The sequence below is a fragment of the Drosophila eugracilis genome, unplaced genomic scaffold (genome assembly GCF_018153835.1).
Source record: "Drosophila eugracilis isolate 14026-0451.02 unplaced genomic scaffold, ASM1815383v1 contig_75, whole genome shotgun sequence".
In the NCBI taxonomy this organism is placed as follows: domain Eukaryota; kingdom Metazoa; phylum Arthropoda; class Insecta; order Diptera; family Drosophilidae; genus Drosophila; species Drosophila eugracilis.
In genome coordinates this window covers 223,894-245,225 of record NW_024573645.1, presented here as the reverse complement: position 1 = coordinate 245,225, position 21,332 = coordinate 223,894, and the positions used below count along the sequence as shown (strand labels likewise).

General features: G+C 41.1%; 10 protein-coding genes across 10 annotated transcripts; 8 read left to right on the top strand and 2 right to left on the bottom strand.

The window, feature by feature from the left end:
• Nucleotides 1–11: 11 nt before the first annotated feature.
• Nucleotides 12–1,111, top strand: LOC108117066 (chymotrypsin-2). Its single transcript, XM_017229239.2, has 2 exons — nt 12–828; nt 894–1,111. Exons 1-2 carry the CDS (start codon nt 46–48, stop codon nt 963–965), a joined length of 855 nt encoding a protein of 284 aa, XP_017084728.1. The 5' UTR covers nt 12–45; the 3' UTR covers nt 966–1,111.
• A 658-nt stretch (nt 1,112–1,769) lies between these two features.
• On the top strand, nt 1,770–2,908 carry LOC108117070 (chymotrypsin-2). The gene is made up of 2 exons (XM_017229243.2): nt 1,770–1,971; nt 2,204–2,908. The coding sequence occupies exons 1-2, from the start codon at nt 1,772–1,774 to the stop codon at nt 2,829–2,831; spliced, it is 828 nt and encodes a 275-aa protein (XP_017084732.2). The 5' UTR covers nt 1,770–1,771; the 3' UTR covers nt 2,832–2,908.
• Nucleotides 2,909–3,748: 840 nt separating this feature from the next.
• On the top strand, nt 3,749–4,804 carry LOC108117054 (chymotrypsin-1). The gene has a single exon (XM_017229226.2). The coding sequence runs from the start codon at nt 3,802–3,804 to the stop codon at nt 4,618–4,620; it is 819 nt and encodes a 272-aa protein (XP_017084715.2). The 5' UTR covers nt 3,749–3,801; the 3' UTR covers nt 4,621–4,804.
• A 667-nt stretch (nt 4,805–5,471) lies between these two features.
• Nucleotides 5,472–6,346, top strand: LOC108117318 (chymotrypsin-2). Its single transcript, XM_017229686.2, has 2 exons — nt 5,472–6,180; nt 6,234–6,346. The coding sequence occupies exons 1-2, from the start codon at nt 5,472–5,474 to the stop codon at nt 6,344–6,346; spliced, it is 822 nt and encodes a 273-aa protein (XP_017085175.2).
• A 49-nt stretch (nt 6,347–6,395) lies between these two features.
• LOC108117316 (carnitine O-acetyltransferase) lies at nt 6,396–8,748 on the top strand. The gene is given in 3 exon segments (XM_017229684.2): nt 6,396–6,795; nt 6,797–7,198; nt 7,200–8,748. Coding segments are annotated over 3 exon segments (1,938 nt in total). The 5' UTR covers nt 6,396–6,606; the 3' UTR covers nt 8,547–8,748.
• Nucleotides 8,749–8,840: 92 nt separating this feature from the next.
• LOC108117317 lies at nt 8,841–10,011 on the bottom strand. Its single transcript, XM_017229685.2, has 2 exons — nt 9,901–10,011; nt 8,841–9,836 (listed from the first exon to the last, which is right to left on the bottom strand). Exons 1-2 carry the CDS (start codon nt 9,913–9,915, stop codon nt 8,940–8,942), a joined length of 912 nt encoding a protein of 303 aa, XP_017085174.2. The 5' UTR covers nt 9,916–10,011; the 3' UTR covers nt 8,841–8,939.
• A 3,114-nt stretch (nt 10,012–13,125) lies between these two features.
• On the bottom strand, nt 13,126–18,014 carry LOC108117267 (protein fem-1 homolog C). Its single transcript, XM_017229622.2, has 6 exons — nt 17,248–18,014; nt 15,918–16,240; nt 14,654–15,284; nt 14,052–14,595; nt 13,863–13,991; nt 13,126–13,681 (listed from the first exon to the last, which is right to left on the bottom strand). The coding sequence occupies exons 1-6, from the start codon at nt 17,376–17,378 to the stop codon at nt 13,457–13,459; spliced, it is 1,983 nt and encodes a 660-aa protein (XP_017085111.1). The 5' UTR covers nt 17,379–18,014; the 3' UTR covers nt 13,126–13,456.
• Nucleotides 18,015–18,319: 305 nt separating this feature from the next.
• LOC108117072 (baculoviral IAP repeat-containing protein 5) lies at nt 18,320–19,083 on the top strand. The gene is made up of 3 exons (XM_017229245.2): nt 18,320–18,558; nt 18,617–18,796; nt 18,860–19,083. Exons 1-3 carry the CDS (start codon nt 18,409–18,411, stop codon nt 18,989–18,991), a joined length of 462 nt encoding a protein of 153 aa, XP_017084734.1. The 5' UTR covers nt 18,320–18,408; the 3' UTR covers nt 18,992–19,083.
• Nucleotides 19,084–19,242: 159 nt separating this feature from the next.
• Nucleotides 19,243–20,406, top strand: LOC108117067 (single-strand selective monofunctional uracil-DNA glycosylase). Its single transcript, XM_017229240.2, has 2 exons — nt 19,243–19,647; nt 19,701–20,406. The coding sequence occupies exons 1-2, from the start codon at nt 19,336–19,338 to the stop codon at nt 20,187–20,189; spliced, it is 801 nt and encodes a 266-aa protein (XP_017084729.2). The 5' UTR covers nt 19,243–19,335; the 3' UTR covers nt 20,190–20,406.
• A 190-nt stretch (nt 20,407–20,596) lies between these two features.
• Nucleotides 20,597–21,308, top strand: LOC108117247 (tRNA-specific adenosine deaminase 2). The gene is given in 3 exon segments (XM_017229592.2): nt 20,597–21,033; nt 21,035–21,215; nt 21,269–21,308. Coding segments are annotated over 2 exon segments (483 nt in total). The 5' UTR covers nt 20,597–20,694; the 3' UTR covers nt 21,179–21,215; nt 21,269–21,308.
• The last annotated feature ends 24 nt before the right edge of the window (nt 21,309–21,332 follow it).

The window sequence follows — 21,332 nt, the reverse complement described above, 5'->3', positions numbered from 1 at the left end:
CGTCGGTGGGGTTTCAGTTTCGATTGTACCGTGCATATACCAACGATGAGAAGTAGGTGGAACTTTACGGGACTACTGCTGGCCCTGATACTTCTCGCTCTTCAGGAGCTTCCCACGGAAGCCATGAGGATGCGTGGGGAACCGTATCCGGGTTTGGTCAATATCGATAGGCATCGATCAAGTGAAGCTGTACCCCAGGGTCGAGTGGTAGGTGGAACCACTGCCACCGAGGGCAGATGGCCCTGGATAGCGTCCATTCAGAATATCTACTCGTATCATTTGTGTGGAGGCGCGATCATCAACGAGCGCTTTGTGCTAACAGCGGCCAGTTGTTTGGCCGGGCTAAGAGCAAAAAACGTGCTGGTGGTCACTGGAACAACGGATTGGTGGGATCTATATGCTCCATATTATGCCGTGTCCAAAATCCATATCCATTGCAACTTCGACAAGCCGTTGTATCACAATGATATAGCCCTGTTGGAATTGTCCTCCGATATCGAGTACAATGATGTTACAACGAATGTTACTTTGGCGGATATTGATGAATTGCAGGAGGGTGAAAAGTTGACCTTTGCGGGATGGGGTAGCTCAGAGGCCATGGGCACATATGGTCGGTATCTGCAAGAGGCATCGGGAACTTATCTCCCGGTTGAGCCGTGCCGGGAGAAGCTGCAGAATGATGATGATGTAGATTTGGGTCATGCCTGCGTCCAAATGGACGTGGGTAAGGGCGTTTGTCACGGTGACACCGGCGGACCACTCATCGATGAGCAAGAACGCCTGGTGGGCATTGGAAATTGGGGTGTGCCGTGTGGACGTGGCTACCCGGTGAGTACTCCAACCATACCGTAGAGTTCTATATGTATTATTTATTACCCTCTTATTTCCACTAGGATGTGTATGCTCGTATCGCCTTCTACCACGATTGGATTCGTACCACCATAAATGGGTGTTCTATAGCCTAGACATTGGCCACCTCTTATCTGTACACTGAGAGAAAAATGATTTATTTGTTTTGCAATGGATTTTTATATAATATATCTTTTATCTGAAAATCAATGTTAAATATGATTTATTCATTAAACTGTGCGGGATCTTGGGTTTGAATTGATATCTTGGTCTTTCTTCTTTTAGGTGATAGGAAAATTCAATTTTTGGGTGTTAAGATGTAAATCTTATTATTTATTATTTTTATTATTATATCAAGGTTCTATTATATTATAGTTTACTATTTTAGAAAGCTGACTAACTAATTCTCTTAGTCCCTGCATTATTTGGGATCAGCTAATTGTTGTTTTTCAATAACCAAAAATCATGAAGGAGTTTATAGGCTTCAGTGTTTTCTTAATGGATTAATTCATTAAATTTTGGTAGTTAGTAATATTTAATATATTTTAATGTTGTTAAAACATAAATTAATCTACTGATTAGATATAAGATATGGCTACAAACTATTTGGAAATTAAGTTGAAAGTCATCCAAAGTTTATAAACATTGCAAATGTTTTTCTTTTTCTGTTTTTCCCCAAGTGTAGACATAGCCAGTACTCATGATTTTTGTTGCTGATTTAATAAATGTTATGGGATTTTTACGAGGGGAGAGTTCTTGGTTTTTGCTCAGGCTGACCATGATTGGAGATTGCACAACCTTTATGGCGGCTCATTAATATCACGCCTAGCTATCTAATATCGTATATTGAATATCGTTTATCGGAGGTTTCTTTCCAGCTGCACTCCTTTGCAATTAGTCCAACTTCAGCTGTTCGTCCAAGATGTCTTACCAAATCAGAACGGTCTCCTTGTTCGTCCTCGTCCTGCTGGCGATAACCTTTTCGCAGGCTATTGAACGTCAACGGGCTTTTACCTCCGACATACCCAGTTCCGCGGCTAAATTTAGCTCACGCATCGTTGGAGGTCAGGAGTCTGATGTCCTGGCGGCTCCCTATCAAGTTTCGCTACAGAACTCCTATGGGTAACTCAAGTTGATCTAAATCTACAAGATAGTGAAGGTTTTTCCAGGATATTCTGGAAATAATGTGAAAAATCTTTAAGGAATATAAGTTTATGGTTACTGAGAAGGAAATTGATGGGATTTCCAAATAGATTTTTACAAATATTAATATTTTGATTTTTACTAACTTGTATTAAAGATCTTGTATTACCATATCCTCATTACTCTTATAAAATAATTTAAATCATTTCAGCAACCACTTTTGCGGCGGTGTCATTGTCCACAACCAGTACGTGGTCACCGCAGCCAGTTGCGTTGCTGGATTGCGTACCAACAATGTGAAGGTGGTCACCACTACCTACAATAACTGGGGATCGGCAGGCTGGGAATACAGCGTAGAGCAAATCATCTCACACTGCAACTTTGATAAGCCGATGTATCACAACGACATTGCCCTGATCAAGACACATGCTCTGTTTGATTACGATGAAGTGACCCAGAATATCACAATTGCTCCATTGGAGGATTTGACGGAAGGTGAAAAGCTGACCATGTACGGATGGGGAAGCACAGAGATTTTGGGAGATTTCTCTTGGGAGTTGCGACAACTGGACTTGACCTATGTCCCTACGGAGAAGTGCAACGCCACCTATGGCGGTTCGGCAGATCTAGATCTGGGCCACCTTTGCGCCGTTGGAAGTGTGGGAGCCGGAGCCTGTCACGGTGATGCCGGGGGACCCCTTGTTGACAGTCGGGGACGCCTGGTGGGCGTTGGCAATTGGGGCGTGCCTTGCGGTTACGGATTCCCTGATGTCTTTGCTCGTTTGAGCTTCTACTACAGCTGGATTACATCGACGATCAATGGTTGTGCTATTTCTTAATAAGGTATTAGATATTGTAACATCCTTAAATTAAATACAGAAAGTGTACTTTTTAATCAATAAAATAGTATAAAATTTGTTCTCCGTTTTTATGTTTTATGTATTTTCCTAGAAATTATATTTATTTTATCTTGGTCCTTCCCTTAGATAAACCTTGAAATTGTGTCAGGGTCCAAAATCTAATTGATTAATTTGAAATCTTGATAATCCCCAAACCAGACGTCTACACGTTGTTGTAATTGTGAGTGATAAGTGGGTTTCATTGAAGTCATAAAAAGTAATTGCTTTTTCGCAAACAATATAACACCCTCCAAACATGGAATATTTTCTAGTTTCAACAAGCAAAAACCACAACTATAAGAGGTGGTATTTTTATCAAAACAAGTAGTGGTTTTAATTGGCTTTTTATCTAAAATATTTAAACAAAAACCCATTTAATTCTGTTTACAGAAGCCCTATCTATAACCTAAAATAGTTCCCTCGAACTTGTTTACCCTTAGGGTATGCCAAGTGCTGTATCTTTGAGAGGTCTTCAATCATTTTGCAATTATTCCATCTATATTTCGAGTAAACTTCCATTCGATTACGTTCCTATCAAACGTCGGCGTCTGAAGATCTTCCTAGTATGAAATCGAGTTATGAACAAAGTCCAGCCTACATTGCGTATGAGTAATCTTATTATTGGTCGTACGCTAGTTGTCTATCACTCATAGTCCAAATGACTCGAGAATTCCCCCATATCAGGTACCATATATTGGCTATGGTAATTGTCACTATCGAAGCTTCCCACGAACCAAGTCGCTTATCGCTGGGACATATTCAAAAGAAACTCTCGGCGCGATAAGGAGAATTCGCAGAGACTTCGGGGCTATAAAAGCGATTCCAGTGCCGAAAAGTGGGCAAAGCGCTTACGAAAGTTGAAGACAACGCAGCAATTAAAACAAAATATTTATAAAATTTATCTTGCAACATGAAGTGGCTAGTACTGATTAGTGTTCTGGTGTTCCTGTCGCAGTGTTCGGGGAAGAACATTAAAATAACCCGCCGTCCGCAGTTAAATCATCATTTGGGATATGTCAAGCCAGAGACTCGGGTTATTGGTGGCGTCGATTCCCCCTCTGGCTTTGCACCCTACCAAGTGTCCATCATGAACACCTTTGGCGAGCATGTCTGTGGTGGCAGTATCATCGCACCAAGTTGGATCCTCACAGCAGCCCATTGCATGGAGTGGCCCATTAAGTATCTAAAGATCGTTACTGGAACGTTGGACTATACAAAACCGGGAGCAGAGTATTTGGTTGATGGATCCAAGATTCATTGCAGTCACGACAAACCAGCCTATCACAATGACATCGCATTGATCCACACGGCCACGCCTATTGTTTATGATGCACTGACTCAACCGATTAAATTGGCACGCAAGGGTAGTCTGCCCAAGGTGGGAGATAAACTAACCCTGACCGGTTGGGGCAGTACGAAGACCTGGGGAAGATATTCCACCCAGCTGCAGAAGATCGATCTTAGTTACATTGAACACTCAAACTGCGAGACCCGAGTGCGAAATGCCAATTGGTTAAGCGAAGGACATCTGTGCACCTTTACCCAGGAGGGCGAAGGATCCTGCCATGGCGATTCCGGTGGTCCTTTAGTGGATGCCAACCAAACCCTTGTCGGTGTGGTCAACTGGGGCGAGGCGTGTGCCATTGGCTATCCGGATGTCTTTGGTTCAGTGGCCTACTACCACGATTGGATCGAGCAGATGATGACCGATGCGGGAACCGCCTGTTAAAGGCCTAAAAGTCACCCAATGGGGGTCATAAAGCCAAAATACGAACAAAAAATTGCACCTGCCATTTAATGGCTTCTGGCAATTCGAACAAATTAGCCCGTAAATTTTATCACTCAGATATCTTTGATATCATAAAATATTTATGAACAAATAAATGAGCAATTGCGCTTCAGTTTTAAGTTAACTTTCTTTTATGTCATCGTTTTTACTTTGATGTTCGGTCTATTTTTACTCTTCAAATGGTTTATAATCTTAAAGACTCTTTAGAAGAAATCCCCCACTTCAAGCTGCCCAGATAGTCATGTCAGCAATTTAAACGATCAATCATGATATTCAGTTCGAAGAACTGAGTCAACAAACAAACGAGCGCCAGTTAGGAAGAAGTGGGATATCAGGAAGTATTAGTTATCACTTTGGCAGTTACTTAATACAGAGATAAGAATTAGTGTTAGTTACAGAAATAAATATGGCTTAACTAAGCAGTTTTCCAGAAGTTTTCTTATGATAATATTGTTAAAGAAAACAGTGACAGTGTTATTTCCCTTTTGAAAAGATCTTAAAATTTATTTGACAAACTTTTTAAAACTCTCTACCTACTTGTGTTAAACACTCTTGTCAACCTATTTTAATTTCCTGTTATTTAAATTCAAGTTCATTTGACGGCTAAATTTACTTATCAGCCTAACCTTGTTTGGGCCAAGTGCCTTTTTAATTTTGAGGGTTCTTCAGCAACTCAGCTGGACACTTTTCAGCCAGGGAACGTGACTGAATTGCTAAATGTTAATCAAAATCTACCTATAAGAAACATGGCCAGAAATTCAGTTCAGTCAAACAAAAGTGAAGCAGTCATTATGTTGCACATCGTATTACCAGTGTTTCTGTTCTGCTCTTTTGCCTCCAGTCAGATTCTATATCCTCCTCAGTATACCAATAATCGCATAGTGGGCGGTGAAGAGGCTGCTGAGGGTGTGGCACCATATCAGATTTCCCTACAAGGAGTAGGAAATGGAGCACATTCCTGCGGCGGTGCTATTATTGATGAACGGTGGATTATAACGGCTGCTCACTGTACAAGAGGAAGGCAGGCGGCGGCTTTTCGTGTCCTCACAGGCACACAGGATCTGCATAATAATGGTTCCAAGTATTATTATCCTGACAGGATTGTGGAGCATAGCAATTACGCGCCTCGCAAGTATCGAAATGATATAGCTTTGCTGCATCTGAACGAGTCGATTGTTTTTGATAATGCCACTCAGCCGGTGGAACTGGATCATGAGGCTCTGGTTCCTGGATCTCGACTTCTTTTGACCGGCTGGGGAACGTTGTCCCTGGGCGGAGATGTCCCTGCTCGTCTGCAGAGTTTAGAGGTCAACTATGTTCCCTTCGAACAGTGCCGGGCAGCCCATGATAATAGCACTCGGGTGGATATTGGTCATGTTTGCACCTTCAACGACAAGGGTCGTGGAGCCTGCCACGGGGATTCCGGAGGCCCTTTGGTACACAATGGCAAATTGGTGGCTTTGGTTAACTGGGGGCTACCCTGCGCTAAGGGTTATCCAGGTAAGGGTTACCTTAATAACTTAATACTAAAACTAACTAAGTATCCTTTCCAGATGCCCACGCTTCTATTTCTTACTATCATGATTTCATACGAACTCATCTTAGTCTCTCAAAAACTGACAGCACCGATGATAATGAGGAAGAGATGATTATCAACAAGAATTAATGTCTAGAAAGTATGGTTAACAATCTGTAAAATATGATTGAAAACTTTGTCTAAGAAGTCCTTTCTATCAGTAATCCAACTACCTTACTGATCAGAACAAGCTGGAAATTTAGTGTAACAACGTTAGTTTTTTAACAAAATTTTGTAAATGTATTTTTAAAACTAAAATAGAAAATAAATTGGCAACCTGGAGAAAAAGGCGAATTAACCAAATGATTTCCATCCTTCGATAGTATTTTTGAACAACACAACAAGACAAGATGGAGTTCCTAAGAAAAGGAAAGTGCCTTTTTAAGTTGGCGAAGAATACGGCTAAGCTGCAGACTCGAAATACACTCTTCAAAATAATGCTAACCTCAAGCTGTAGCTTACGCTCCTATAGCACCACTGATGAAAACTCTGATCAGCCAAACCTATTGAAGTACCATGTTTTACCCCTAGAGGAAACGCTTAAATCGTTTTATGACCACTGTAGAACCATTGCTGACACCCGATGAGCTGAAAGAACAAGAGGATATCACTTCTAAATTCCTAAAGAAAGAAGGTGCGGAATTACAAAAGATCTTGGAAGAAGTCGGTAGTCAGGAAAAGAATTGGTTAGCCCATCGCTGGCTAAAGGTTGGCTACTTAAAGTTTCGGTCGCCAGTCACTGCCTTTGTAAGTCCAGGGATGACTTTTCCCAAACAAAGCTTTGAAAATCCAAACCAATTTGTGGACTATACGTCCAGAGTTATCTTTGGATTGGGTGAGTTTAATGACTTGGTTCATGCCAAAAAGATTCCGATTGTTAAAATGGGAAAGAACGAGTTGGACAACAGCCAGTTTGGCAAAGTATTCGGAACATGTCGAATACCCAAGAAGGACCACCGACGAGATCATCTATAATCCCTGTTCCGATTATGTGGTGATAATCTACAGGAATCATTTTTACAAATTGAAAATATATAATGAAGAGGGAAAACTGATTAATGCTCCATGTTTGGCTGCTCAACTCGAAGAGATCATGACGAAGGAGAAGAAAATGGGAGTTCCCTATGGTATCATGACCACCGACTCGAGAGACAACTGGGCGGAGGCCTATGGCCATTTATCGAAGAGAGCTCGTAACAAGGATGCCCTTAAGACCATTCAGAAATCTCTATTCACTGTCTCTCTGGACTGTTGTACTACTCCAAAAGAAGGTCAGGATGCCGAAGAGTTGATTCTCTCACTGATCCATGGAAATGGCAGCAATTCCAACAGTGGTAACCGCTGGATGGATAAGACGATTCAACTGGTTGTTAACCCCAACGGCAATGTGGGATTCACCTACGAGCACTCGCCAGCTGAGGGCCAACCCATTGCAATGATGATGGACTATGTGGTGAAGAAGCTGAAAGATGATCCTAGCTACGGGGAGACCGGAGAAGACGACTTTACTCCGGCAGAGAAAATACAATTTTGTCCACTTAGTCCTTGCGAAGAGCAATGGTTGATTATCGCCCAGAGGAACATTGATAAACTGGTAAAGCAGCTTCAAATGAAGGTTCTCAAGTTCGACGGCTATGGAAAGGATTTTATCAAGAAACAAAAGCTTGGCCCCGATAGTTTCATACAGATTGCCTTGCAATTGGCCTTCTTTAAATTGCATAATGAGCCAGCTGCTCAGTATGAGTCCGCCCATTTGCGGATCTTTGATGGCGGTCGAACTGAAACTATACGTTCCTGTTCCAATCAATCTTTGGCCTTCTGTCTTGCCATGCAAGATCCGAGTTCCTCAGTTCAAGATCAGGCTAATAAGCTGCGTGAGGCTGTAATCTGCCATCAGATGTATGCCAAGCTAGCACTTCAAGGAAGGGGAGTTGATCGTCATCTGTTTGGACTGCAGCTAATGGCTAAGGAAAACGGCTTGCCCATTCCGGAGTTCTTTGATTCGCCAGGATATGTGAAGTCGTCTCATTTCCGGGTGTCAACCTCTCAGGTGGCCACGAAATATGATGCTTTTATGGGCTATGGACCGTCGACTGACGATGGATATGCCTGCTGCTATAATCCACGTGATTGTGACATCATTTTAGCAATTTCTGCTTGGCGCCACTGCCAAGCAACAGATCATCTGAAGTTCGCCAAGGCACTTGTTCAGTCCTTTTCTCAAATGAAGGTTGTTCTAGAAAAATGCCCAATGACAGGGAAGCCGCCAGAGCCTAAGTGCAATATTTGAAAATCTTTATTATTAATATATGGTAAATTTGTATATATTTTGTATATATATTTGCTGATATGAAATCAATAAAAAGAATAAAAAAAACAGGAACTTTTAAGATTTACACTGTAAATATGCAGTCATCCGTGTTAGGGCGCCATCTGTCGGTAAAATATTACTTTAAGGTGGATTTATCAACCATTTGAAAAATTGAGCAACTTTTCTTGTATTTACATTCTTACTGATCAACTGATTAAAATAGCAATTAGAAAAGTTATCCACACAAAAGTATCTTTTTTTTTTTTAAATTGTATTTTAATACGGAGTTTGGTAACAAACAAGAATCACTTAAATCTAAGAGGTATTGATGACAGCTAACTAGATCTGGATGTGGCAAGCAATGAAGAATACTTAAAACTGGTTCGCGGGCAGATAATGGTTGCCGATGGGACCTACGCCAGAATTTCCAGCGCCGTTCTCCACAAAGTGTCCTTCGGACTGCTGCTGCTGCTGCTGCTGCTCCTCCTCTTCCTCTGGGGGATCCAAAGAACCAACCACAGAGGTAATGGGGGCCACACCCTCGTCGGTAATGGTGGAACTGCCTCCCAAGGTATCGTATTGCGACTGAATCTGGCGCTGGGCATTGAGTGCCTCTTCGGGAGTTCGGTACTTGATGAAGAACACCTCTGGCTTGTTGATGTGCTGAGGGGTTTCGGCAATAGCATCCTGGAGATCGGCGGCAGTAGTCTTCTTGGCCAGCACATAGACCACAGTCTTCTCCTGCTTGAGAGTCTTGGCCAAGTTTAGAGCGGCGGCGCGGTTAGTCTGAGACGGAGTCTTGACAAACAGGACATTGTAGTGGTTGCGTGGCTGTTGGGCCAACTGGTTCAGTTCGTCCTGGACCTCATCCTCGGATTCCTCAGGTGCAGAGTGGATGAAGAAGTTCTTGGTCACAATAGGACGCTTGGGAATCCTCACACGCGGACGAGCACGTCGCTGCTGCTGGATGGGAGCGGTCTGGAAGTTGATTGGAAAGCCGGTGGGCATGGGAAAAGATCCGGTGGTGGGACGAACTGCAGGTTGGGAATGAAACTGGCCACCGCCAGGTGGCAGATAGGGCAGTGGTAGGGGAGGTAACACTGGGTGGGAGGATTGCTGGGGCTGGAGCTGCTGCTGGAGCTGTTGGTTGAGCAGATGGGCCACTACAGGGGGCTGCTGTTGCTGCTGGATGCGATAGTTGTAACCCGCCTGGGTCAAACTTATGTCAGCGTGGCTGAGGCCAAGGCACATGGCCCCCATCAGAACCGTCTGAAAAGGAAGTACTGTGATTATAATCCGTTTTTGTGCTAGGGTAATCCAAGGTTGAACACACCACAAATATCTTCATGCTGTTGCTTGGGTGGTTGTCTCTCTGCTGGTTAGCTGTCTTTAGCCGGATGCTCCCTCGCTGGCCGAGTTTCTTATTGCTGTGATGATGGGTCAACCGGGCACCGTGGCTTTTATACCAATCCTCAGTCACAACTTGTTTATAATCGGAAACAAATCGTGAAACAGCAGCCAACACACAGTTGCAACAGTCGGTGGGGTCATAAAACATTTGTTATGCATGGCGAAGAGGTTGTTTGGATTCATCTGGCTGGGTGGCAAGTGGGCTTTTGTATTAACTTTACAAGGGGTTCCACGAAAGTCGAGCGAGTGGAAATCTTAACAATGGGTGATATACATAGGGGAACACAAATCTGCAATCTTTGTAAACAAGTCAGGGAAGTTGTAATCAAGATATTTTGAACATTCTCCTTACGATATTTTTGATTTATTTTCTATTTTAGATTTCAAATTTTCTATTTAGATTCAGATCCTAATAAGTATAACAAAATTGATATACCTTTGAACTGTTGATCTTGAGACATCAATGTTGGGGACACTTATTTTTGGTAAAAAATTTGTCTACTTAATTAACTATCAACCACTTAATGTTTATATTTCTCAGACTTTGCCAATTTTTAGTAAGCAATAAGATATCTTAGAGACTTTGGTGCGAACTTAACCATAAAAGCCTCGTTTAAATTAATATAAAAGTATTGTCTTGGCAATTTTTGCAGATCAGTTGAATGCCACCGATCGATATGTAAATATTGATGACGAAGATAGGCGACGAGGTTACAAACCTGACTTAAAATGCACTTTTGTCTGTAGGACCATTGTCTCTAGTTTGTTTTATTGTTCGAAACTTGAGCTATCAAATGGAAATTGAATTGAAAACTATATATTTTTGGGGACTTCAGTATATTCGCATCTGTTTTAGTCAGGCCCAAGGTCTAGGTCTTTGTATCCATTCCAAGGGGCGTAAATATATTGGGCGATATGTTGTCAGCTCTAAATGTGCCAAATTGAGACAAAATGCTCGTATATTTGGACTTGGAATTGGTATCGGTTTTCGAACTAAAGAAGTGAAGGTAAATCACCCGATAAAATCGAAAGTGTAGCTTGTCATCTTGGATATGCCCAGCTTCCAGCGGAAATTGAATGTCATAAAAAATACAAAACAGATGCATACGGAATAAGTTTAGATATAGGCCTTATAGGGCTAATTGGCAGCCTTTTTAATATAAAGTGAATGTAAGTATGCTGTAATAGAGATAGGAAGGCTCACAATTTCCTTTCCAAATTTGATGTATTCATTCACCCACTTAATATATGTATTGCAATATCTTGCGCATTCAAGTGAGTGCATCTCATTAGCCGGGGGGAAATTTTGCCCACAAATCAAAATAAACAAGCCAAGGGCAACCCAACCGTCAGATGATAAGTTAACACACATTTCTAACGGCTGTTATCTGGTGGAAACCTAAAACAGGTTTCATACTTTCTCACGCCAATTTCGTGAGCCGTGAAAAAGAGCAGCGAAATGAAACAAAAATTTGTTTATTTTTCGGTTTGAATATTTTGTTTATGTGGGAAGAGGGCATCAGAGATGCAAAGATCTGTCAAAGAAATATACGATAAATTTCCGTTTGTAATGGGAAACTAAAATTACTTTGTCATTAATTAATAGACCCAAATGCATTAGGAGAAAAGTGGCAAGAAAAAAACACACACAAATGGAAATGTAATCCGAGCAAAAGCGAAGCCCTGTGATTAATGGGTGCCAACTATGTATTGCCGCACTTTGCATATTTTATGCAAAGCGAATAAGTTGCTAAAATCTATTGAATGCAAAACACTCGGTGCACAGATTAGCCAAAAAAGCATAAAAGTGAATGTTGACGGGACACAAATTATGATTTGCGTAACAAAACTATTTTATTTTAATTTATTAATTCACACCATGAGAGATTTGGACATAGGCGGCCTTTGTCTATTTCTATATGCATAGCATTAGCAACCGAATCCGATCCCAAACTCTGTCCGCCTGCAAATCCGTCACATCGAATTGATTGGGCGATAAATGTGCCCCTGCGAGGCCTAACATCTACTAATAATAAATGCATTTTTAATTATTGGCCTAAAAATGATTCAAAATTAATTATAGGACACATCGAGTTCACAACATTTTTCGGGATGCCCACGAATATGAAGACAAAACTATGATTTCCATAATAAGCATGTGGAACGAATCGTCTGTTGTCTTTCCTGCGCGTAAGCTGACAGTTTTACATGGGCTCTGGCACAAATATTGACAAATGATTTAGGATCAATATCCGAAACAACTTAAGTGGTTGTTTTTTAAGCTTTGATATCAAACCAAAATTAATAAATAACGATGGAAACAGAGAAGGAAGTAGTTTGAAGTACGAGTTTTTCGTTTTCTAAGACTAACGTTAATGCTTTACAAAAAATGTTCCAAGATAAGAAAGTCTTCTATGACAGGATGAAGATTATGTTATTCCTTTGATATATATATATATAATAACCACTATAGAAAAGAAGTCATTCCTGAATATTTGGAACTTCCACCCAATATAATACGCTTAAGTCCGATATCTTGTCCTCAAGTTAAGCCAGAAGTTTCTTCAGCTTACTTGAGAACAAGCTATCGATCCTTAACCATTTTATTGACAGTAAACTGTAAACTATTCAATTTATTGATTAGATTGCGTTTTACTCAAAATTCAGTAGATAATTATTCGATCCGGCTTATGCAACACGTGTGCTATACGAACTCAATCCATCGGTGTCACAGAAATGGTTGTTAAAATACTTGCTACTCACATACATGTAGTAGATATAGGTCTAAAAAGCGTGGTAGTAATAAGAAGTTAAGGGACAAATGCTGTCGAACAGATTGAGTGACTTTGGCCCTCTCACAAATTGCAATTCACATTCAGTTATCGAGTTCGATTTTAGTGTTTCAACAAGTGTTCAATTAGTTATTCTAGTTGTATGTATATATATATATATATTTATATAGTATATATTTAGTATATGTTTCAGGCGTAATTGTATGTATGTAGATAATGTGTAAACTGTATTGGCGTTACAATGAGTTCCTCTCTTTAGGAGCTAATAATCAAACAGATGAGCAGAATTTAAGTACAAAGATCCGCCCATTTTGTAAGTTCTCTAAAATATTAATGTTTTCGATACACACTCTATATATATATGTAGTTTTTAATATCACGTTCATCGTTTACACTTTTTGCTTGTTCTGTTACAATGTTTTGTTCTGATTCTGCTTCTGAATATTACTTCTGATCTTGATTGGAGTTTTAAACTACGTTAAGCCGATTTAACAATAGATATAGATATCTGTAAATATGTATTTAATATATAGAGCGGGACAAATTAACCGACACTGGTGAAATTTTGAAAATTTCGAAAAGGGATAATCATCTTAGATTGAAACGCCTTTAATTTAGACATAAGACATAGACATTAAACACGCTTCTGGCTTCGATTTAGCGTCCAGTTTCAGCTAAAATACCACCTTAGGGTTCGTGGTTTCGGACGAACTTTTCAAGCTGCCTGTGCAGCTGATTGTGGTAAGGTATCCGGTGTTTGCTTATTGCCGTCGCCGCCAAACACTGCAGCGTAACAAAGTTGAGCAGCGGAATGGTGCTGGTGGGATTTGAGGCTATTAAGTCGTAGGGCCGCTTGTCGGCGCGATTCGGCTGATCGATGTCCGCTCCGCACTTGAGCAACAGGTGAACAATCTTTGGAAAAATGGTTTTGTTATAGAGTTTATACATTTGTTAACAACTTAAATGTTTTTTTCGCACGACAAATACCGACAAAAACAATGTATGTAAACTATTTGCTGACTTTTAAATTTAGGAAATAGTAGATTAACAAAAATTCTTATAAGAGTTTTAGTTGCCCTACTTAATGACTTACCTCATTGTCATAGTTGTAGGGCTGGCAGGCTACGTGCAGTGGCGTAGATTTGGCTTCGTTCTTGATGTTGACATCGACACCGCACTGGATGAGGAGCTTGATGACATCCGCATTGGGGAACACAGTCTTCTAATAATGATAAATATAGTATTTAAAAAAAAATTTAAAATGGCAAATAGTGCTACGTACATTGGCAAAGTTGTCATCAGTGATGTAACCGCTCTTAATGACGTTCAGACGCGAGGCGCAGAGATGGAGCATTGTATCGGCAGTGCTGGCACTACGAAGATTCCCCACCACCACCGTCTCGTGTACCGCCTGGCAGATGAGTTTATTCTGTGCCTCTGTATGGACGGTATTGATCAGCAGATAGATGAGGTGAGCTAAGCACCTCATCACCCTGTCGTAGTTCTCCTGTTGCCTCCTGAACACTGGTCTCAAGAGTAGCAGGTGCTTCACCACAATGGCGCTTTCCGCCAGCGTTCGAAATACACCGAGCACATCCTCAAATCTGGGCAACACTTTATCCTGATGCACAAATCTGGCTCTGGCATCGCTCCTTATATGACTCGAGTTCTGGACCTGCAAGTCCAACATCAAACGTACCAGCGCTTGCGCCGCGAAACAAGTCTCAAAGTGCAGGATGGACCAGTTGGACACACGCACTTCCAGCAGGAACCGCCACAGATCAATGCAGCGCTGAAGCTGAAGTGAATCCGCATATGATGCGCCCCTAAAAGAGACAAGCCAATATGATTCAAAGGGCAAATATTATAAACTAAACAACTCACCTGAAAGTTAAACGAAATAGCATGTCCTTGTGGGTCAGTCCAAGAACCCGCTCACAGATGAGCAGGCTCTGCGTTCTCATTGCATCCATATCCGTGGCAATGTTGTCCAGCTCCTCCAGCGTGCTAAACTCCACTGCGTTCTCGTAGGCAGTGCGCAGAGGAACCTGCGGTTTCTTTTCTATGTACGGCGTATATGCTGCCCGAATGTGATGCGCTATGCGCCAATGCAATATGCACACCCGTGACTCATTGTGCTCGTCCAGGAACGTCGATCCCATTAACTCGTGGGCCTCCGCCAACCGTGCAGGCAAATAAGTCAGCTCCTTCTTTAAGAAGTCGAAGATATGATGAGCTCCCTTCAAGCAGGCGGTGCGAAGGGCATCGTCTCCATATCGACTCTTTGCAAACGGGTCTGCGCCCTGTTCTATCAACATCTTTGTTGTGTCCAGTCTGTGCTCCTGGATAGCATAGTGGAGCGCTGTCTTATCCTGAATATCTCTGGCATTAATGTCCGCTCCTTTCCGCACCAGATATAAGCACAACTGCACCGATTGCACTGAGTTGATCAGACAGGTGCCACCATTAATGTTCGGCCGCTTGATGTCCGCTCCATTCTCGACAAGAAATTTGACTGTGGGGTTGAATGAGGATTTCAGAAATTAGTTAAGGCATTATTTCCACATTTTAAACTTAACTTAATCCCTGCTAAAAGAGAATATCAAAAGTAGTAAAGTATACCTATTTAACCACTAAATAGAATAGATATATCTGACTTTGCCAAATCTAGCACGAGTAGCTTTCACTGACCTGATTTAATTAGGTATCTTAGTGGTAAGCAAAACGCTAATATTATTCGATCCCCTTTTGCTTATTAACAAAACTAGTCAAACAAAGGGCAAGACTTGATTATGTAAAATTTAGACCACGAAGAGTGCTAGTTTAATACCACATCTTAACGATGTATTTTACATTAAATTTTAATTTTGTTAAGAGTGAAAATACGTTTTAATAGTGGGATCAGCCACCTGTTTTTAATGCTCCTATTGGGGTGTACTTATTGCTGCAGATTGTTCCAAAGTAGGTATGTGATTATAAAATCAGAAAGTTTGAATTAAATAGACAATGTGCGTGTGAAGAAATTAATTGGAAATAAGGCGGAATGAGAAATTACACTGAAAACCCTAATCTACTAGTATAGTTAAGTATTGGCGTTTTAGAAAGTTGTAGTATTTAGTTTATACATTGAGTTGCATAAAATTCTCACCGATATCAACGTGTGTCATGTAGCAGGCACTCCTCACGGGTGTAGATCCCGAATCGGAGGTGGCATTTATGTCGCAACCGATCCGCACCAGGTACTTAACCATGGACAGTTTCCCAGAGACGACGGCTGCCCAAAGTGGAGATACATAGTGAAAGCTATTATCCTCCGGCACCTCAAAGTGACCCATTTGCTCGATGTCCGCCTCGCAGATTGTGATCAGATACTCGGCGATGTCCACGGCGCCTCGTTTGCAGGCAATGAAGAGAGGAGCGCAGCCATTTCGCTGCTTTCGTACCAACTCGCGACGTGATTCGCGGGGTAGCCTAAAAACATATCAAGATTGTACTATTAATATTTATAAAATCAAGAATTATTTGCAGTGCAAGGTTAAGGGTAAAAAATCGGAAGCACGTGCAGGGGCAATGATTTGGTGGGCACATTGATAAGATGGCCGTTTAACGACGCGACGTCATTTCATCGGGAACTTTTAGCAGAGAATTGCTGATAAGGTTTGTTCCAAGAATGATTAGGTAGGAAAAAGAAAAAAATCATGTTTTTAACTCTCTGTAATCCTTTTGGTGTAACTATAAGATTATCTAATAAACATTTGAAACATTTACTGCCAGTCATTTATCAGATCTCTAAAATATCAATTAAAAGAAAATGTACAGAGTAAAATACTATAATTAAAAATCCATCATGACATCTGTATGCTCGATTCAAGAATCATGTGGCGTCCCTGTATATATCATACTTAATTATTCACCACAGTCAGGCGATTCGATTAGGACAAATTATATTTGGCTGTGTGTATAGCTATTTAGAAGCAATCAAAATAACGCTTCCAAAAATCGTTTGCATACACTGTTATTTTCTACCATTATATTAAAAGTGGAATCATTTTAACTGTAGAACTTATTCTGTGGTCAAAATGGGGACTTCAGCTTTTAAGAAAGTTACGATACAAGAAGTCTAGGAGTGTGATAGAAGGTTGTTAGCTCAAAAATTATTAAACAAATTTAGCCGGATTGTGATATCTTACGTTAGTTTGTGGGTCGGCGAATAATTGGCTTCTATTAAAAGGCTTTAGACATAAAATAAATATAATTATTAGATTCTAATATAATAGTTGATCTAACGGACTTGTAAATAGATTACATAATTAATAAGTTGTATTCCTTTTGTCGATAACTTTTAGAGGATTGGGAATACCCTATTAGGCTTATCAGAGCAGAAAGAAAATTATTTTATAGAACTTTTGTTTGATATTCAATAGTACTTTGAAGTGGGCTTTAAAATGGCCAAACTAGACTATATTTTTAGGACATACTTTTCCAGTTCATGGCGTAGGTGGCGCGACAGCAGTGAATCTTCCTGGCTGCGCTTGCACTCCTCGATCAGTTCGTGACTGAGCTTTGTTAGCTCCACCTTGGGACTGCTCTGCTTGCGTTCGTTGGCCATCGATGGCTGTGGGACAGCCAGCTCCTGCTCCGGGTGAGGATTTCAATCCTGATCCTTGGCTTCCAACTCCAGCTGCAGCTGATCGACTGTCGATGGCTGCATTCAAGTGAGCGCATTGCCAGCGCACCGTCTCATTGCCAATTGAAGGGTGTCTGTCTCTATATCCTTTGCAGTGGGTGTGGACTGTGGGTGGTGGGACTCCCGCCCGGATGTCCTTGGGCCACTGCCCCCTTGCAAAAACGGTGCGGCAGTGACCTACTGAACCTACTAGCCTGGGCTACTTAATTGGGTTCCCTCTCGCTGCTCCCGTTTTTCGCCCAAGGCCGTCCGAACACTTTCTTTTTTCTCTCTCTGTATCTGCTTGGTTGCTTTTCCTCCTTCTCTTCGAATCAATTTCTGTGCAGCGTGCAACTTGGGTGCATAATCTGTTGGGCTCCTTGGGCGATTTTCGCAATTCGAAAATGCAAAATTCAATAACAACAAGAACGAGGGCGGTGTGTGCGTGGCCGTGTGTTGGTGTGTGTCTGGCTCACGACTTACACCATGTTTTTCTGTGTTTTCTGTTTATAAATAAAAAGTCAGCAAAACTCTTAACGTCAAAACAGTGTGTACACAACTGGGGGATGACAATAATTGAAACAGCTGCTGCAACAGACTACTGTTAGTGGCTGTGCTGCCATACTTTGGCAGCTGTTAGACATGGCATTAGTAATCGATTATTTGATTTAACTATCGTGTAAATGATAGGCTATTAAAATCACTACAATCACTATAGTAATATATACAATACTAATATATATATATAATTACTAAATTTTATAATTAATTAAAATCTGTTACTATAATATTACAACTCTTGCGACTCTTGCGATGTTTTTTCTCGTTACTTAATCGATATACGTCCTGAATCGATACTTTCAGAGGTAGCTGCCCTAAACTTATCGATATTTTCAAATTGCTGTAGCAACAACGACGCGCTGTTTAGAGCCATTATTTGTATTTGTGTTTATAAATTGTAAATTAAAATCAAATGGAGTCCCCCGTGGCTAAAAATATTGCAGAGTGCTTGGGTGGTGAAAAATTAGAGTTATTCCGAAAGCTAAATCTCCTCGAACAGCATCGAGTGGAGAGCTTCAAAAGTTGGCCATTCCCAGATACCGCTTCCTGCAGCATTGCCAAGGCAAGACTAAATTATCTATAAAATTGATGATTTTCTTAAATAAGTTTTACTCAACCAGATGGCAGAGGCGGGATTCTATTGGACGGGCAACAAGCGTGAAAATGACACGGCAACTTGCTTTGTTTGTGGGAAAACCCTTGATGGTTGGGAAGCCAAAGATGATCCATGGTGGGAGCACCAAACACATGCACCTCAATGCGAGTTCGCAAAGCTATCGTGTGCGGAAAAGGATTTAACTGTGAGTTTGCAAAGTCTGTGAAACCTAAATAGCATATTGTAACTTGTGTAATCCCCAAAATAGGTCTCGCAATTTCTTGAAATACTTGGACTCGTTGCTAAATGCAGCATGGGGAAGACCTGCAAGGGCTTCAAAACGAGCTTTGTGCGGGAGAACGAGGACCGTCTAAAAGAGTATACGCAAAATCAAAAATAACTAATTTTTAAACTAATAAATTAAATTTTAAATGCTATTTATAAAGAATTTTTAATAAAACGAAATGTTAAAGCCAACACGAATAAGATAAATTGCCTGTAAGTTATTTATTAAATTAAATATTTATGTTATTCAAGGGTAATATCTTAAAAATTGTAAGTATTATGGCGGTAGGCTCTAATCCAAAATCAAATATACGTCAAACGTGTTTTATGGTCATACTATGTGGCCATAACAGCTGATTTAAAACAACAAAAGCAAGATAACAAAAAATCAAAAACAATTTAAACGTCTCCCCGCTTTTTATCAATTTTTAAATTTTTTTACCGGTTAAATAAAGCGCTATGTTAAAGCGTAAACTGAATCAACAAAAAGACAATCTGGAGGATGCGGAACCCAAGAAATCAGTTCCGAACGAGGAAAGTACATCGTATTTCTTCGTCCATCCACTTTGGTTGAAATTTTATAAAACAGAAGTTAAGTTAAACGGCGAGTTGGATAAATTGACACCTCCTCCAAACATTATGTGCGTCTATAACCCGATAGTTTATGCGTCACAACTGCACTGTGATTATATGCGACTGTATCTGGATGGTCCCAAAAAGCTGGTGTTCATTGGGATGAACCCGGGACCCAATGGGATGGCACAAACAGGAGTAAGATCCGTTTAGGTCGAATTATTTTAACTATTTAAAATTTTAAACTTCAGATACCCTTTGGTAATGTGCGAACTGTAAAAGTATTAATGAAACTGGCAGGATCGGTGGATCAACCTCCAGTAATACATCCCAAACGTCCTATCGCAGGCTTGGAATGCAGGATTGAGGAACCCAGTGGTGTTCGTCTATGGGAGTTATTTTTGCGATTAGCAGGAAACATGGAAACCTTCTCCCGGCAGTGCTATGTCCACAATTTCTGTCCTCTGGTTTTTTATGATGAGGCGGGCAAGAACCTTACACCCAGTGAACTGAAAGGACCTTACAAAAGTCAAGTCCGGGATTTGTGTTTGGGTGCTCTTGAGGAGCAACTGATTCTACTTAAACCAGAAGTTATTGTGCCTGTTGGGGAATATGTTCATGCCGCATTGAAACGTTCGCTCTACTGCAAATCGAATTCCGTTTCTGTGCTTCGGCTGCCGCATCCAAGTCCTCGATCTGTTAACAATACCGATTGGCCGAAAAGGCTAAGAGATTCTTAGAAGATAACAATTTAATTCGTTTTATGCAGAATGAGGCTTAAATTTCCAAATGCATTCACTGGGTATTTATGAATGTTACAAACAGTATTTGTATAATTTAAAAATTTAAAGTACTCAAGTCATTTTTTAGTTTAAGAAAGCAAAGTACAAATTTTCTAATTCGTCAATAAGGAGAGAAATTTTTCATTTAAGTTCTTTTAAAAATGTAAAATGTATTAATTTACTTCATTTTTATTATGGCTTATTAAAGACCATATATATATAATTTCCATACATTTTATTTGGATCCTATTAACAAACATAAGAATACCCCGAATATTGGCGAATGTTAATGTTCTCTTGCACTGTAACGTGAAGTCACTGTAAATAGTGACCGCCAGCTGTTCCTTAGTGTTGCAAAACACTGCGATAGTGAGAGCTACCTATTGTTTTTGTTGACCTGGTCATCTCATCTGTGTTGTGTGCGGCTTTTCACCCAGTTCGCCCGAGTTTATTTCCATGCCAAATGGCCGCCTACATGGAGGACGCGTTAGTGGAGGCACGGCGGGCACGTGACGCTGGCGAGGTGCCCGTGGGCTGTGTATTCGTTCATGGGGACAGGGTGGTCGCACGTGGCGGGAACGAGGTGAACGTCCACCGGAACGCGACCCGCCACGCGGAGTTCATTTGCATCGACGCTATCCTGGCAACCTGCCGCGAAAAGCGTCTGCCGGCCCGTCAGCTATTCAGCGAAATTACCGTGGTGGTCACAGTGGAGCCTTGCATCATGTGCTCCGCCGCCCTACATACGTTGGGTGTAAAGGAGATCATTTACGGTTGCGAGAACGACCGGTTTGGAGGAAAGAACAGTGGTGGACGTGGCCGCTGTCGTTGGCCAAAGAATAGAAATCACCGGTGGCGTGCGGGCGGATGAGGCGATGGCGCTTCTGAAGGAGTTTTACAAGGGTGACAATCCGGCGGCACCGCCACAGGCCAAGAAGAAGAAGTAGGATCAGTCGGAGATTATACTACGTTTCGGAAAATATGGTAAGTTATAATTAACAATCTAAATAGAACTAGATAAATTCTACTATTTTCAGAAGCAGAATAAGGGTATGAAGATACCAACTGATCCTCAAGTAAAAACGAAGCTACGAACGAAGT

Coding starts and splice junctions, on each gene's coding strand:
- LOC108117066 (XM_017229239.2), top strand. CDS start 46: ATGAGAAGTAGGTGGAACTTTACGGGACTACTGCTGGCCCTGATACTT. Junction 829..893: donor CGTGTGGACGTGGCTACCCG/GTGAGTACTCCA, acceptor TATTTCCACTAG/GATGTGTATGCTCGTATCGC.
- LOC108117070 (XM_017229243.2), top strand. CDS start 1,772: ATGTCTTACCAAATCAGAACGGTCTCCTTGTTCGTCCTCGTCCTGCTG. Junction 1,972..2,203: donor TCGCTACAGAACTCCTATGG/GTAACTCAAGTT, acceptor AAATCATTTCAG/CAACCACTTTTGCGGCGGTG.
- LOC108117054 (XM_017229226.2), top strand. CDS start 3,802: ATGAAGTGGCTAGTACTGATTAGTGTTCTGGTGTTCCTGTCGCAGTGT.
- LOC108117318 (XM_017229686.2), top strand. CDS start 5,472: ATGTTGCACATCGTATTACCAGTGTTTCTGTTCTGCTCTTTTGCCTCC. Junction 6,181..6,233: donor CTGCGCTAAGGGTTATCCAG/GTAAGGGTTACC, acceptor TATCCTTTCCAG/ATGCCCACGCTTCTATTTCT.
- LOC108117267 (XM_017229622.2), bottom strand. CDS start 17,378: ATGGCCAACGAACGCAAGCAGAGCAGTCCCAAGGTGGAGCTAACAAAG. Junction 16,241..17,247: donor CTACGCCATGAACTGGAAAA/GTATGTCCTAAA, acceptor ATATGTTTTTAG/GCTACCCCGCGAATCACGTC. Junction 13,992..14,051: donor CTGATGACAACTTTGCCAAT/GTACGTAGCACT, acceptor TATCATTATTAG/AAGACTGTGTTCCCCAATGC.
- LOC108117072 (XM_017229245.2), top strand. CDS start 18,409: ATGGAGTCCCCCGTGGCTAAAAATATTGCAGAGTGCTTGGGTGGTGAA. Junction 18,559..18,616: donor CTTCCTGCAGCATTGCCAAG/GCAAGACTAAAT, acceptor TTACTCAACCAG/ATGGCAGAGGCGGGATTCTA. Junction 18,797..18,859: donor GTGCGGAAAAGGATTTAACT/GTGAGTTTGCAA, acceptor TCCCCAAAATAG/GTCTCGCAATTTCTTGAAAT.
- LOC108117067 (XM_017229240.2), top strand. CDS start 19,336: ATGTTAAAGCGTAAACTGAATCAACAAAAAGACAATCTGGAGGATGCG. Junction 19,648..19,700: donor ATGGGATGGCACAAACAGGA/GTAAGATCCGTT, acceptor TTTAAACTTCAG/ATACCCTTTGGTAATGTGCG.